The following is a 15,232-nucleotide window of genomic DNA, read 5'->3' as shown; positions in this document are numbered from 1 at the left end:
CTGTGATAGGATGGTGCAGCCCTCTACTGTGGAAGGGACACCTAAATAAGCATACCTAAGATGGGTTTGATGGAGAGTGATTGATTTAGACAAGGTGGCATTCTTGATACAAATCTGCTGATAGTAGCCAGGAGATTGACAAATAGCCCTTCCTGGGTTTATGAATGCGAAGGCAATTTCAAGAGGTTTGTCTATTATCCTGTAAACCTGAATTTATGGCAAAAGGGTGTAAGAAGCTCTGAAAGTTCAAAGAAGCTTTATTTATATCTCCCCAGAGTATTCAGGAAATCAAGCTGCTGTCTGTTGGGATTGCCTTAAGCAGCTGTTTGATAGAGAAATCCACTAATATTACACTAGATGCTTTTCTCCTCATGTAAGTCACGTTAGCAGGTTAAAGTCCCTACTCTGCCTTGGAAGATTGCTGGATGACTTTGGTAATAGGCCAAGCCCCGTGCAGGAGGGCATTCCCTCATTACCCAACTTCATGCAGGGCATGCCTTCGTTACACAGTGGTAGTTTTTACTAACTTTCAGCAGGTGGAGCAATAATCACAAATCTTTTTGTCTGGCCAGACTCGTCAGGATCTTGCTCCAGCAAGTTTCCTTGATGGACTTTGTTCACAGCGTGACAAAGCTTTGCCAAAGCGGAAAGTTGTGTAACGAAGGCGTGCCCTGCATGAAGTTGGGTAATGAGGAAATGCCCTCCTGCACGGGGCTTGGCCTGTTACAGTGCCGTGCTCTGAATTGGGCTGAGGAAAGCGGGAGCATGTTGCCTGTGAAATGGGGCCCGGGACACTCCTTGGTTCTGATGTTCTGCTTGGGTTCAGCCTCTGCTGGGAAAGTGCTCATCTGGCCAGCCGATAACAGCCACTGGATCAATCTGAAGGTGATCATGGAAGAGCTCACCGCCAGGGGCCATCGGGTAACCGTGCTGCTGCCTTCATACTTCCAGATAACTGACTCCAACCAACCTTCCCCTTTCCACTTGGAAGAGGTCACGGTTCCATTCCCGAAAGCAGAGATGGATGCTTTGTTGCTGAAGATTTTGCATATGTCGCTGTATGAGCAGCCTAAAATGTCTTTGTGGGAATTTTCCTCCACGTTTTATGGCTTAGCTGTGGAGCTGATCTCCAAGAACAAAATTCTCTGCGACACGGTTGTTTTGAATGAAAAACTAATGAAGAAGCTGCAGTCGTCTGGCTTTGACCTTCTCATTGCAGATCCCCTCATGCCTGGTGGCGAGCTGGTGGCTGAGAAGCTACGGATTCCGTTTGTGTATTCCTTAAGGTTTTCTTTAGGAAACACAGTGGAGCGTCTCTGTGGGGGCCTCCCGGCCCCTCCTTCATACGTCCCAGCAGCCACCTCTGGGCTAGTGGACAGGATGTCCTTCACAGAGAGGATGAAAAATCTCCTCCTTTATATCTCTCTTGACTTCATTTTCCATCAAGTACTTGTAGGAGACTGGAACCAGTACTACAGTGATGTCCTAGGTAAAAACGGGCTCCTAGTTCCGGTGACAGTATTTTTGACACCCACTTCAAAAAAGAGTCAGTTCATACATGCACATGGTTTGGTCATGCTTGAGTCATGTATCAACTGATTTTGTGTTTAAGGTGGTATGAAAGTTCTCTCTATGAGTTTGTAAAGGCTGCTTCATACTTGCAAGTCATCACTTGGTGATGCAGTCAAATACGGCATGCACGTGTGAAGCAACATGTAAGCAGTTGGCTTGAGATACGTTATGTGTTTTAATTATCTTTTCAATGCTTGTATTTTGTAAGCAATCTTGGGTACTGTGAAAAGGTAGGGTATAAATATTTTAAACCAATACATGAAATCTGTAATGGCAAGTTATCTCAAGGCTTCCATATCTGCAGTTATATCATGACTTCCTGTGATATGTCTGTGTAGTGGTGGTGGCCAAACCCCCCACACCCACCTGCTCCAGAATGGTCTTGGGGTGTGTGTGTACGGCACTCCTGCTTCACCCAGCCCCTGTTGAGGGACGCAGCCCAGCCAGGGGCTGTGGAGAAAGGAGCAAGGGCAAGGCCATGCCTGGAAATGTGCCAACAGTGGCGGCCAAAGAAACTGGCAGGCCTGGTGTGTGCCTCAGAAGGGAGACGAGGCTCTGGTGGCCGAAGGCAGCTGGGGACGGGCCAGAGGGGAGGCCTGCCAAAGCCAGCAGAACAGTCTCTTGAAAACGCCAGGGAGGGCAAGACAAGAGCGTGGAGGGCCCAGGCAGGGAGGCCATTGGCCCAGATACTCCTCACTCACCATGGGCTCACCCCTGAAGGGAGGTTATTGGAGGAGTCCAGGGTCAGCCCACTCCCAGGCAATCCTTTATTAGGCCAGCCCATGGAAAGCCATGGAGGAAAGGCCAGACTGGACCCGTGATACTCAGGGAGAGGTGGATGGCTTGAAGGGGAGGGAGAAAAATGCCAAGGCTGATGGTGCATGTGCAGACGCTTTAAAAAATTTGAGCAGAATTTAAAACCACAATGTATTTTTTTTAACATTTCAGATTTTCTGCAAACCTGGGGAGTTCCCTGAGTTTTTCAGAAAAATCTGTTTAGTGTTGGTGGCCCCCATCTGCAGATTTAGGTATCTGCAAATGGGGGCCATACATTGATATTAGATATATACATGGTTATATACCTTATCAGTATTTTGGGGTGGGTTTTTCTCCCCAAAAAATGACGGCAATTTAAAGGGAGCCCAGAAGTGGATCCTGAATAATGCAGAATATTTTGGGGCATTTTTCGGGCTGCTTTAGCCCTGCTGCAATTTAATTTTTTAAGGACTGGAGGGAATCTCCTCTCCCCTTGCACTCTCTCCCTCTCCTCCCCTTATTTACCTGCTCCAGGCCAGCGCAGAACTCTGCCTCTGCCCCCTCTGAACTCCACACGGGTCTCGGAAGCAGTGGGCAGCTCTGTGCCAGCCACCGCCACCACCTCTGGCCTCCACGTGGGGCTTGGTGGCGGCCACTGCAGCCGCTTGATTCAAGCTAAGTGAGGGGAGAGGGAGTAAAATTTGGATTTGGGTCTAATGGGCCCGATTTTTTCAGGAATCTAGATATTCTCAATATGGGGTTTTGGAAATATCCAGATTTCTCAAAAAATTTCAGATCCATTAGACCCAAATCTGAATTTTAGCCTCTCGTTTTGACAAGTTAATTTTTACACAGCCCAAAAGTCATAGGGACCATGATTGTTTTCAATTAATTTTTTAGACATTGGGCACTTGTTCTGTTCAATTAAATATTACTTTTATGTTCTACTCTGCTTGTTCATAAGTTTCTTATTGTTTTCCAACATCGAGTTTGTTACAGGGGCATTGGATGATATATATAACCTCTGTAGAGTTACATGTTGAAAGATCCTTTAGTACATATTTTCTTATCCAAAGGATAAGGATTCATGTTGCATTTTAACTTACATCAATTACAATTTCCACAGGCAAAACATCCCTGGGGGGATTGGTGGTGGTAGAAAGTGCCATCTAGCCAACTTATGGCAACCAAAGTGGGGTTTTCAAGGCAAGAGACATTCAGAAGTGGTTTGCCATTGCCTGCCTCCAGGTGAGCTGAGAGAGTTCTGAGAGAACTATGACTGGCCCGAGGTCACCCAGCAGGCTTCATGTGGAGGAGTGGGGAATCAAACCTGGTTCTCCAGATTAGGGTCCTCTGCTCTTAACCACTACACCATGCTGGCTCCCTATGAACTAGGTATTCCCTCTGATTCTTAATTCTCCTAAAAGCAATCATAGGTTTATTATCACATAAGGGGATATTCTCTAGCACAGTGCTCCCCAACCTTTTTATCGCCGCGGACCGGTAAATGTTTGATACTTTTTCCGTGGCCCGCTTGTTTTGATTTAATAATTTTAATTTAATTTAATTTATATAAATCACAAAAGATGACTGTGCCCCCTTTCAATACAGAGATGCCAGCGTTCCCCTTTCAATACAGAGATGCCAGCGTTCCCCCCTTTCAATGCAGAGATGCCAGCGTTCCCCCTTTCAATACAGAGATGCCAGCATTCCCCCTTTCAATACAGAGATCATCGCGCCCCTTTCAATGCAGAGATGCCCCAGCATTCCCCCTTTCAATACAGAGATCATCGCGCCATAGTGCTGAGTCTCCTCAATAGCAGAGAACCCCCGCCCCCCCCTCCGTGCACTTATGCCTGAACCCGCACAAACACATTCGACCCAGGAGTTGTTGACCTAAATAAGTGCAATAGGCCTGGGTGAATGAGAGGGCATTCTAATAAAACCACTGCTGCTCCTCTTTCCGTTTGATAGTGCTGAGTCCCCCCCTCCGTGCACTTACCTCACGGCAGCTTCTCTTCAGTCCCTGCGTCTCCGACCTCGAGTCCTCAGTCCTCCGTGGCGCCTCCTCCTCGGCCAATGGCGTGAGGTTTTCATTCGCTATTCATTCGCTATTGTCACACAAAGGGCGGGCTTGGGAGGGCACAATGCTCTGCGCCTCGGCCGCCCGCCACAGTGAAATGATTTGAAGTTCCTCGGGCGGCCCGGTGCCGATTGATCCACGGACCGGCACCGGTCCGCGACCCGGGGGTTGGGGAACACTGCTCTAGCACATACCAATTTTTACAAATTTTAGATCCACACATATTATTATAACAAAGACTATATATAATCCTGACTGAGCCAGCGTGGTGTAGTGGTTAGTATTTGGATGAGAGACCCCCATGGAATACTAGGGTCATAATGCAGAGGCAAGCAATGGCAAACCACCTCCAAAATTCTCCTGCCTAGAAAACCCTACAGAGTTGCCATAAGTCAGCTGCGACTTGCCGGCTATTTCCACCACCACATATCATTCATTCATTCATTCATTCATTCATTCATTCATTCATTCATTCATTCATTCATAATCCTGTCACGTTCCGTTTTCCCATTGTTCAGAAGTAACTTCTTTCTGTCTGTTGCCAAGGCTTTTGATTATGCAGATAGTAATATACTACAATTAGATAAATTGTATTGTCGAAGGCTTTCACGGTCAGAGTTCATTGGTTCTCGTAGGTTATCCGGGCTGTGTAACCGTGGTCTTGGTATTTTCTTTCCTGACGTTTCGCCAACAGCTGTGGCAGGCATCTTCAGAGGAGTAACACTGAAGGACAGTGTCTCTCAGTGTCAAGTGTGTAGGAAGAGTAATATATAGTCAGAAAGGGGTTGGGTTTGAGCTGAATCATTGTCCTGCAAAAAGTATCAAAGGTAATGTGCAAATCATTGTCCTGTAAGTATCAAGATAATGTGCTAATGAGGGTGTGGTATGTTAATATGGAACCATTGTATCCTGAAGTGATCTGTTAATGTGTGAAATCCAAAGCTAATCTGCATGGCTATTGTGGACTGTAGTCTTAAGGACAATGATTAGCACATTACCTTTGATACTTTTTGCAGGACAATGATTCAGCTCAAACCCAACCCCTTTCTGACTATATATTACTCTTCCTACACACTTGACACTGAGAGACACTGTCCTTCAGTGTTACTCCTCTGAAGATGCCTGCCACAGCTGCTGGCGAAACATCAGGAAAGAAAATACCAAGACCACGGTTACACAGCCCCGATAACCTACGAGAACCAATAGATAAATTGTGTTTAAAAATTGAAGCTTCCCTTTTGTAGTAAAAAATATTTGAACAATTTCTTCTAGGTCATTAAGAATTGGTCGAATGGTAAGTTATTCCTCATATGTTTAGGGTGGGGTCTGTCATATCTCAAAAAGGATTTCTAATGTTCCTTATGATCTTGACATCTAAAACATTAATTATCTTGTCATCCCCATGGTGGTCAAATTTAATATTTTCATCTTGTACATCCAGCCAACGATAAAACTCTAGGAAGCTTCTGTGGTCGCCTTTCCATAATGAAGGACATCATCTAGGACGGTACCACTAACATTTAATGATACAACCGTGGAAAGGATTCCTGGCAGAGTAAATAAATTTATTTTCAAAATTGCCCATATATAAATTGGCAACATCTGGGGCCATTGCAATACCTTTAATCTGACAATGTAAATATACCATTAAATGAGAAGAAATTCTTTTCAAGTAATGTTTCAGCTAGAGATTTTAAAAATGAGTCAAGAGATTTCTATTATCTCTCCTGTTTAAGGACTCCCCACTGCCAGGGGGAGTCCCTACCACACCACTTTGCTTCTCGAACACAGGTGAAAACATGAAGCTGCCTTATACTGAATCGGTCCATCAAAGTCAGTATTGTCTACTTTGGCAGCAGCTCTTCAGGGTCTTTCACATGATCTAACAGCAGATCCTTTAGCATGAGATGCCAAGGATTGAACCTGGGACCTTCTGCATGCCAAGCAGATGCTCTGCTACTGAGCCACGGACCTTCCTGCTGGCAACTGTCTATAGGAATTGCCAAAACCCAACACAGGACATCTCTGAGCTAGAGGAGAGAGGGGAAAGGCAAAGATGTTTGGGAAATGGGCAAGGAAAGATCTACTGGGATGGGCAGGAAAAACACCAAAGCAGCTACTGAGGAGAGGGGAGGTGATTTTTTTCAGTAAGAAAACAACATGGGGGAAAGGGTTAAAAATACCTCCCCCTCTCTACCATGCCACTGTTCTTCCCTTTGACAAAGCGAGCCCTGCAGCTGCACTTCTAAAAGGAAACAAAAAAGGCCTCTTCAAATAAACAAGGGGGGAAAAGGGACCATCTATTGACGTTCACTTTAGCCCCTTAAAAAGAGGGATTTACTTTAGCCCCTTAAAAAGAGGGATTTACATGTATGAGACACATTTGCAAACATTTGCAAACATAAATTCATAGGTTCTTGTAGGTTATCCGGGCTGTGTAACCGTGGTCTTGGAATTTTCTTTCCAGGAAAGAAAATTCCAAGACCACGGTTACACAGCCCGGATAACCTACAAGAACCAATGAACTCTGACCGTGAAAGCCTTCGACAATATTATAAATTCATAGGTTCATAGAATCTTATGGGCCTTGTTTGCAGAAATACTGTGGGATGATTCACAATTTCATTTCCTAAAAATGTGAAGTGGGGGTGAATTTCTGTTCGCACATGAGTCTCATACATATAAATCCCTCTTGCCAAATCCTGTCAATCTGTGAAGCAGGACAAGCTAAATTTAACCATCCTCCTTTTCATTCGTAGGGAGGCCCACGACGCTGTGTGAAACGATGGGGAAAGCAGAGCTGTGGCTGATCCGGACCTACTGGGACTTTGAATTCCCTCGGCCTCTCCTCCCCAATTTTGAATTTGTTGGGGGTCTGCACTGCAAGCCGGCCAAGCCTTTGCCGGAGGTAACGCTCGGTGTTGCCTCCCGCTCAGCCGTGAGAAGTGAATCTGGTGCTAGTTTACAGTTCCTCGTGAAAAAGGTGGTGGGGGTGGCTGCATGGTTGCCAGCTCTGGGTTTGGAAATTCCTGGAGATTGGTGGGTAGATGGGGCTGCCAACCGCCAGGTACTAGATGGAGATCTCCTGCTGACTGATCTCTACAGAAATCAGTTTCCCCGGAGAAAACAGATGGTTTGCTCTATGGCAGTGTACCCTGCTGAGGTCTCTCCCTTTCCCAAACCCGACCTCCCCAGCTCCACCCCCAAAACCTCCAGCAGTTTCCCAAACCTGACTTGGCAATCCTAAGGGAAATTGTGGCTTTGGTATGATCATGCAGGTTTAAGACAATAGAAACCAAGCCTGGGAGTGGGGAGGGATGTGGAGGCTCTGGAAGGATGACCAGATGCGTGGCCACCTCCGTCCTGATCCTGCCCTCCCCCAGAGCCGAGCCTCAGCTCCCCTGCTTTTCTCTGTCATCCATGGGAAGCCTCCAAGATTTGAGAATTAAGTTGAGAAGGAAGGCAATTTGTCTGTACTAAATTCCATGCATCTCATCCCCTCACACACAACTTCCAGCCCTTATTCAAGGAAGTGCACACCATTGGGCAGCCCGTCTTATCCTCAAGGGAAATACAGATTTAATTGGTTACTGCCCAATGGTTCTCCTTTACTGAAAGGATTGTGAAGATTTCTTGCATCTGATAAGTCATTGCTACAGAGGAGGACTTTTGAATTCTGGTGGACTGTGATACATGTACATATTTGTTTACCATCTTGCAATTTGGGATTAATACATCTCAATAAATTGCTGTAATGATGCACATAGGGTTTTTTTAATCTCTTTGCCCTGCAGCCATATACTCTGTCTCTCTTGGTTGCCAACTCCTGGTTAGGAAATTCTTGGAGATTTGGGGATGGGAGGGACCTTAGCAGGGTATGATTCCATACAGTCCACCCTCCAGAGCAACTATTTTCTCCAGGGGAACTAATCTCTGTTGTTTGGAGATCTGTTGTAATTCCAGGAGATCTCCAGCTCCTAACTGGAGGTTGGTAACCCTAGGGTGGATCTTGAAACCCTTGTTCCTATTTCTCCCCAGTGAACTAACCAGCATCCCAGAGTGGGTGTTGCTGATGCTTCCATCCTTGCTTTTTCCGGGGCTCCTGTCACTCTCCTGAGCAAACAGCTCATTCCTCTCACATGCATCTTGCTCCCTCGGTGGGGTTCATGGAGACCTGGAGCTGGCTGAATGGTATCCCATTGCTGTGTGGCCTTTAGAGACACCTTTCTGCATTACCTTGCCTGCTTAAAGCCCTGTGCATCGTCAAGGATTCTGGGGTATATTATAAGGCACACAGTTCAGTTCAGCTCTCACTAAAGCGATAAATTTATATATGGATTTTTCAGAGTGCAGATGGGAGCTCTACATGATTGCTTCCTTCCAGTACAAAATTCCCTCAACATAGAAAAGTAGATGTTTGGGCAAAGGGGTTGTGCCTAGCCTTACCTCGGGTTTTTTTGCAGGGATTTTTGGGGGTACGGAGGAGCATTTAACCACATTGTTGTCTGAAGTGGGACAGCCTAGAATCAGGCTTATCAATGAAGACTGCACAAAACTCAGATCAGCCCCCTGAGGAAGTTGTGCAGTATGAATTAGAACATACCCCCACTCTCCCATTAATAAAGGTAGGGAAGGTTTATCTGCTTAACCTTCATTATTTATCTTTAAAGAAACACTGAAACTTCAGGGGGATGTCAAGCTAAATGAGACCTCATAACATCAAGACCACATTCTCCCTCAGGATTTTCCAGCCAGCCAACAACAACTTTTAACTACTACAACACATGTATAATTTCCAAACAGAAAAGGTTCATAAAGGAAGTTTTAATGATTTTTGTCTTCTAACAGGAAATTGAAGAATTCGTCCAGAGCTCAGGGGAACATGGCATTGTGGTCTTTTCTCTTGGATCAATGGTTCATAACTTAACAGATGAAAAGAGTAATATGATAGCTTCAGCACTCAGCCAAATTCCACAAAAGGTTAGTTCCTTGGCCACCTGCTTCACCTACTTTGATCAAGAATATTTTGTTCGAATCCTGTAAAAATATAGTTCTCAACATTCTGATTCTGTTTCCCTCACACTTGCTTCTTCATGCTCTTATTGTCCACTCCTACCCCATCGTGGTTTTTATTTCACTGATTTATCCCTGTACTAGTAATGTTTACTGGGGTGGGGGTGGGGGGGCTATGACATTTCTGGTAAGAGAACAAATGGCATATTTGGTGTATTTTCAATTCATTTTGTATGCTGTTTCTCTCCCCCTCCATGTGAGCTGTGAAATTAATTTTTAAGTAAAAAAAAAATTAGAGATAAAGAAGTTCACTACTTAAAGAAGCAGACAAAGGCAGACAAAAGAATGTCTAATAGAATAAGGCATAATAAATGAGAACATAAGAAAGGCCCTGCTGGATCAGACCAAGGCCCATCAAGTCCAGTAGTCTGTTCACACAGGGGCCAACCAGGTGCGAGATAATATGCTGAGGCTCATGAGGCTCATGAGATAATATGACATCTGAATTATGTAATATTAAATCTGATAAGATGTGTGTTTGTCTAGACTGCAATATCTTATATTCTGATAGCGAAGTTGGCCAAAGTTTGGATACTTAAATCTGGTGACTGGAGCTGTGAACCGGCAAGACAGATCTTTCTGCAAACCTGAAAAGGACCCAAGTTTGGAGAAAAATATGAAATCTAAAAAAATAAAATACATGGGAGGGGGATTCCAAAAAACCCAAAAATGATAAAAGGAGCACCTGCACCTTTAAGCCACAGATTCCCTTAGTGGCTGTTGCTAGGTAACCACAGAATTTCAGGCTTCTGTTTCAGTGAGTAAAAGGCAGGGGGAGAGGGCAGGGCCCTTTCCAGGCCTATTCTTTGGCTTTTGAGGGATGCCTCACTGGGGCCAGGCCTGACTAGTGTTGTGTCAGATAGGCTCTCCGCCGGCCTCGGATAGAAACAAGATGGTTTCCCCCACGGACAAAATGGAGTCCTTTTGCACTCCGTCCCTCCCCGTTTGCACCTGGTCTCCTGCCCAAGATCTGCAGCTCAATGGAGACCTGCCCCGGTAATGGCTGATCTGATACCAGGTCCCATAGAACAATACTGGGAGCCCGGGAAGATCAGCCACTTAACACACGCATTTTACTCTGAATACTTTTGCTCAAGTCTTTACCGGTAGTTTGCTTCGGTATTGTGCCTTTGTTTCCAATAATCCAATCAACCCCATTTTATTCACCCTATATATGTTTCAATATTTCCCCATACCTGTATGCTAGCCCTAAGTCTTTTGACCTGCTGAAATCGCTGTTCTTCTGAAATAAACTTTTAACTCGCTGTATAGTCTGGAGGAAAGTTATTGCCTGGAACGCATCGACTTGCTGAGGCCTGACATGTTGTTAGCTCCACGAAGGGAAAATTCTGGAGATTTTGTGGTGAAATCTGAGGAGGGCAGAGTCTTAGCCATTTCCAACCACTCCCCAGTAAGCGCTGGCACAGCAAACCTTACAGGGTCGTCATAAGTTGGCTGCAAAATGTGTAAAAAGCCTCTGGGCCAATATCAAGAGGAATTCTTTTTGCAGCTTGGACTATAATGGAACACTCTTTCAATGACTCTATTCCAGGTGCTTTGGAGGTACAAAGGGAAAAGGCCGGAAACATTAGGATCCAACACCAGGCTTTATGACTGGATACCACAAAACGATCTTCTTGGTGAGTCTTTATGTTGCAGACTACAGAAGGAAAACGGGGAAAGGAGAAGAATAAAGATATCTAACATACAATTTAAAAAAAAATTCTAATGCAATTCAAGCAAACAATATTACTTTGCGTTTCAGTATTTGGGCAAGTTATAGATATAACGTGATCGATAAGTGGTCGCCATTTATGTATAGTTAATATGTCAACAAACCAAATAATTGTCTAAATGTAAAATTGAAGTGACATTACAATACCACTAAATACTATCTAATTTTTCACTTCGTATTTATTAGCCATGAGCCTCATCATAATTCTAAAATAATTTCCATTTCTCATAATGCTGCTCAAAAGTCGTATCATTACTTGTGTTTATCATATTGGTAATTTTTGCCATAATGGCATATTCCATTAATTTGTCCTTCCATTCTTCTGTATCTGGGAGGAGTGATTGCTTCCATTTCCTCTCTAAAACCACCCTAGTGGCAGTTGTGGCATATTTGAATAAATCTTTGAGTTGCAAAGGGAGTTTTGATGGTATAATGCCTAACAACATATTCTCGGCATCAAGGGGAGATTTTTGCTGAATCATCTTTTTGAATTCCTGGTGGATGGATGGTTCTCCAATATGTCTGTAATTTCAAACAGGTCCACCATGCATAGTAATAATAACAGTCTAATGCATTACATTTCCAACAAGCCGCTTGACTTGTTTTTATTTTTTTATTCATCTTCTTTATCATATTAGGAGTAAGATAACATCTGTAAAACATCTTATACCAGTTTTCCAGAATTTCCTGACTGGCTGTAAACTTCAACTCCGTGGTACATAATGCTTCCTATTTCTCCATTGCTATCATTTCTCAGAAATTCTGCATCCGTTTAATCATGTTTGTCTTTTCTTGTTCCATTTCTGTTTCGTATCTTAATAATAGTTTGTAAATCCTCCCAAGTAAGTGGTCTTGATGCTTGGTTATCATAATTTTGAATTTTGTTTGTGGTCTCAGACTGCCAGTTTCGAGACAGTCTTCTTTAAATCTTGGTCTCAACTGAAGATATGTCAACCAATTTAAGTCTTTACTCTCCTTTTTCAAGACAACATTTGTTTAATTTCCTCTGACTTGTCAGTCATATCAAGATAGGTTAAATATGGTAAGCTTCCAGCAGAGACATTATTGTAGGTGGGGATGGGCTTATCCTCTTTTTATAAATATTGTATAAATAAACATCACAATCTTGCGAAGTTTGTTTTGTTTAACTAGCTCAGTGGCCAGTTTAGAGGTCCATAAAATGTTATGGAATCCAGCCTGTGAATCTGCTCTTTCCAGTACCAGCTTTCTATCCATCGAAGATTTGATCCAATCAACAATCCAAACCAGACGTGAGGCTTGATAGTATAATTTCAAGTTTGGCAAACCAAGCTCTCCTCTTTTCTTGTCATCTTGTAATACTTTGAATCTTACTCTTGTTTTTTTTCGCATTTCATACAAATTTGCTGATTCTTTGTAGCCAGTTTTTTACACCTCCGCCTTCTTCAAGTTTCTCCTGCTCCATCATTACTATGGGGTTTACTCTCCTTTCCTTTGTTTTAGCTTGAAGAATTTGTATAGTCAGTTTCAGGACTGGCCTAGGTACAGTTCCTGCACTGTTCAATTCACATCTCTCTCTCCCCGCCCCCACATGCTACTGATGTATGCCAGCATATGCGCACTGATTAAATCTGAGCAAAAAGGAACCGTGCTACAAATCACGTATTTGTACCAGATTCCTTTTGCACTGTGAGCACTTAGAAGTGCTAGCACACATCAGTAAGAAAATGAGATTTGAACTCGAGATGATAGAAAACTCCGCCATGTACAGCAGTTGAATAAAGACTGAAAACAAGAATTGTGAATTGCTAATGCATTGCTGCTGCACCAGAAATGAGATTGGGTAATTTGGAACCCATAGAACTCCAGACTGAAATCAGATGGGAAGAAATTTTGTAAGACTCCTACGAACAATTTGCCATCTCTGTCTTACAAAGCTGATTGGCTGCACATCTTTTTTTTTTTTTTTTTGCTGTCAAGTCACAGCTGATTTGTGGCAACCTGTAGGGTTTTGAAGGCAAGAGGCGTTCAGAGGGGGTTTGCCATTGCCTGCCTCCATGTGGGCTGAGAGAGTTTGGAGAAAACTGTGACTGGCCTGAGGTCACCCAGCAGGCTGCATGTGGAGGAGTGGAGAATCGAACCCAGATTAGAGTCTGCCGCTCCTAACCATGGCACCACACACATCTTCTGGGCTCCTTCATGTTTCTCTGCCCTTCGCCTACTTCTTGCTTGTCCCCTTTTGTGCAGGCAGCAGCATAAGGGCTGCAGTCATGTATGCTAATTTTTTTGCTGGCAGGTCTGTTACTTATTTCCATCCTCCCCTAGTAGGCAGGAGGGTGTTTGTCTTACAGTACAGGGCGTTACAGTAGTCTAGTCTCAATGTTACTGAGGCATGGATCCAGGTGGCCAGGTCAGCCATATTAGGTAAGGGGCCATCTTACTTGCTAGGCTGAGTTGGTAGAAAGGCTTTTTTGCAGCTGCATTAACTTGCTTCTCCAGTAATAAAGCTGAACCCAGTATGAGCCCAGGGCTTTTAACTGAGTCAGCAAGGGTCAGCTGAACTCCATCAAAAGTTGGTTTTGCTCTAGATTAGAACAAATTCCTTATTCTGGGAATGTTTTAATATCTATATTGGATGATGAACCTTCAAGGATTGCATGTCAGTTGGACTGAGCTGAGATATGCCGCTAGGAATCAGTAATAATCATCTTCTTGTAGCTTCCCGTAATAACTGTCAGAACATGTTCATCTTCTGTTCCAGGACACCCCAAGACCAAAGCATTTATAACACACGGTGGAACGAATGGGATCTATGAAGCTATTTACCATGGGATTCCCATGGTTGGAATCCCCCTGTTTGCTGATCAACATGATAATATTGTCCACATGAGTGCAAAGGGAATGGCTGTGGATCTGAACTTCCATACAATGACAGCCCAAGATTTGGTGGAGGCCGTGAAGGCTGTCATTCACAATTCTACGTGAGTTAGTTGCCAACTCTTCCCTAGAAGTAAGATGCAAGTAATTGTCTATAGACAATGTCTAGAGCAGGATGAAGTACTTTTGCAATGGGTCTGGCAGAAGAAAAGTCTTGCAGGTCAGAAATCCGTTTGTTCTTGTTTCCCCTTTTCCCCCAGGTACAAAGAAAACGCTGTCAGGCTGTCTCAGATTCACCATGACCAGCCCATAAAGCCTCTGGACCGAGCCATCTTTTGGATTGAGTTTATCATGCGCCACAAAAGTGCCAAGCACTTGAGGCCAGCCGCCCATCACTTGAATTGGTACCAGTATCACTGCCTGGACGTCTTGGCATTCTTGACTGTTTGCGCAGCAGTATTTGTCTTCATTGCTGTGAAATGCTGCGTGTTTTGTTGTTGGAAATGTGGTAGGGTGATTAAGAAAAGAAAGACAGAGTAATTGGTAGAAGGAGTCAATCAGCACCTTGCAGCTAAACTGGACTTGGCAGAGGGTGAAGACATGAATAGATCCTAAAGCCTGATTTGGGCACTTTCTCTGCCTTGGAAACCGAAGCCTCGCTGTGCTGTGAAGGTGTGGGCGAATCCCTCCCACGGTGCTTCAGAATGAACGCCTGGCCTGGTCTCAGCATGGAGCAGAATGAGGGCTTACTGACAGCCTGAAGGGGGATGATCGTATATTTAAAGGCTGTGCTAGATTTTTAAAAAGGACCAAGAAGGGGTCACACAGAGACGTTCTCTTCTTAATACGCTGGTTTTCTACTTGTGGCATTTTTTTACATGGGAAACATGAAAACAAGACTGAAGCAGTACAGTCTACCCAACCACCTCATTCTGCCACATGCATAGGCCCAGTCAGACTTCCACAGCTTCCATGACCTTAAATAATTTTCATTAACTGCGATGGATTTGAATGTACCGTCAGCCTGCCTGAACCAGGATCCATTCATCTCATTTGATTAGGTTTGATTTGAACGTACCAATGGTGATTAACGCCGGGCTATTGTTCCTTTTTTTAACCTTTTAATTCGGGTAATTCTGCAATTTCCGAAGTTTGAG

General features: G+C 44.1%; 1 protein-coding gene across 1 annotated transcript in view; it reads left to right on the top strand.

Moving 5' to 3' along the window:
• LOC130484762 (uncharacterized) overlaps positions 1–14,615 on the top strand; it is a 45,895-nt gene extending 31,280 nt beyond the window's left edge. Inside the window, exons 3-8 of the mRNA XM_056857847.1 lie at positions 857–1,489; positions 7,171–7,319; positions 9,260–9,391; positions 11,037–11,124; positions 13,960–14,179; positions 14,336–14,615. Coding sequence (XP_056713825.1) covers positions 857–1,489; positions 7,171–7,319; positions 9,260–9,391; positions 11,037–11,124; positions 13,960–14,179; positions 14,336–14,615 — 1,502 coding nt within the window. The remainder of the gene's footprint in view (positions 1–856; positions 1,490–7,170; positions 7,320–9,259; positions 9,392–11,036; positions 11,125–13,959; positions 14,180–14,335) is intronic.
• The last annotated feature ends 617 nt before the right edge of the window (positions 14,616–15,232 follow it).

The sequence above is a fragment of the Euleptes europaea genome, chromosome 11 (assembly GCF_029931775.1).
Source record: "Euleptes europaea isolate rEulEur1 chromosome 11, rEulEur1.hap1, whole genome shotgun sequence".
NCBI classification, from domain to species: domain Eukaryota; kingdom Metazoa; phylum Chordata; class Lepidosauria; order Squamata; family Sphaerodactylidae; genus Euleptes; species Euleptes europaea.
This window is presented reverse-complemented; position numbering and strand designations above follow the sequence as displayed.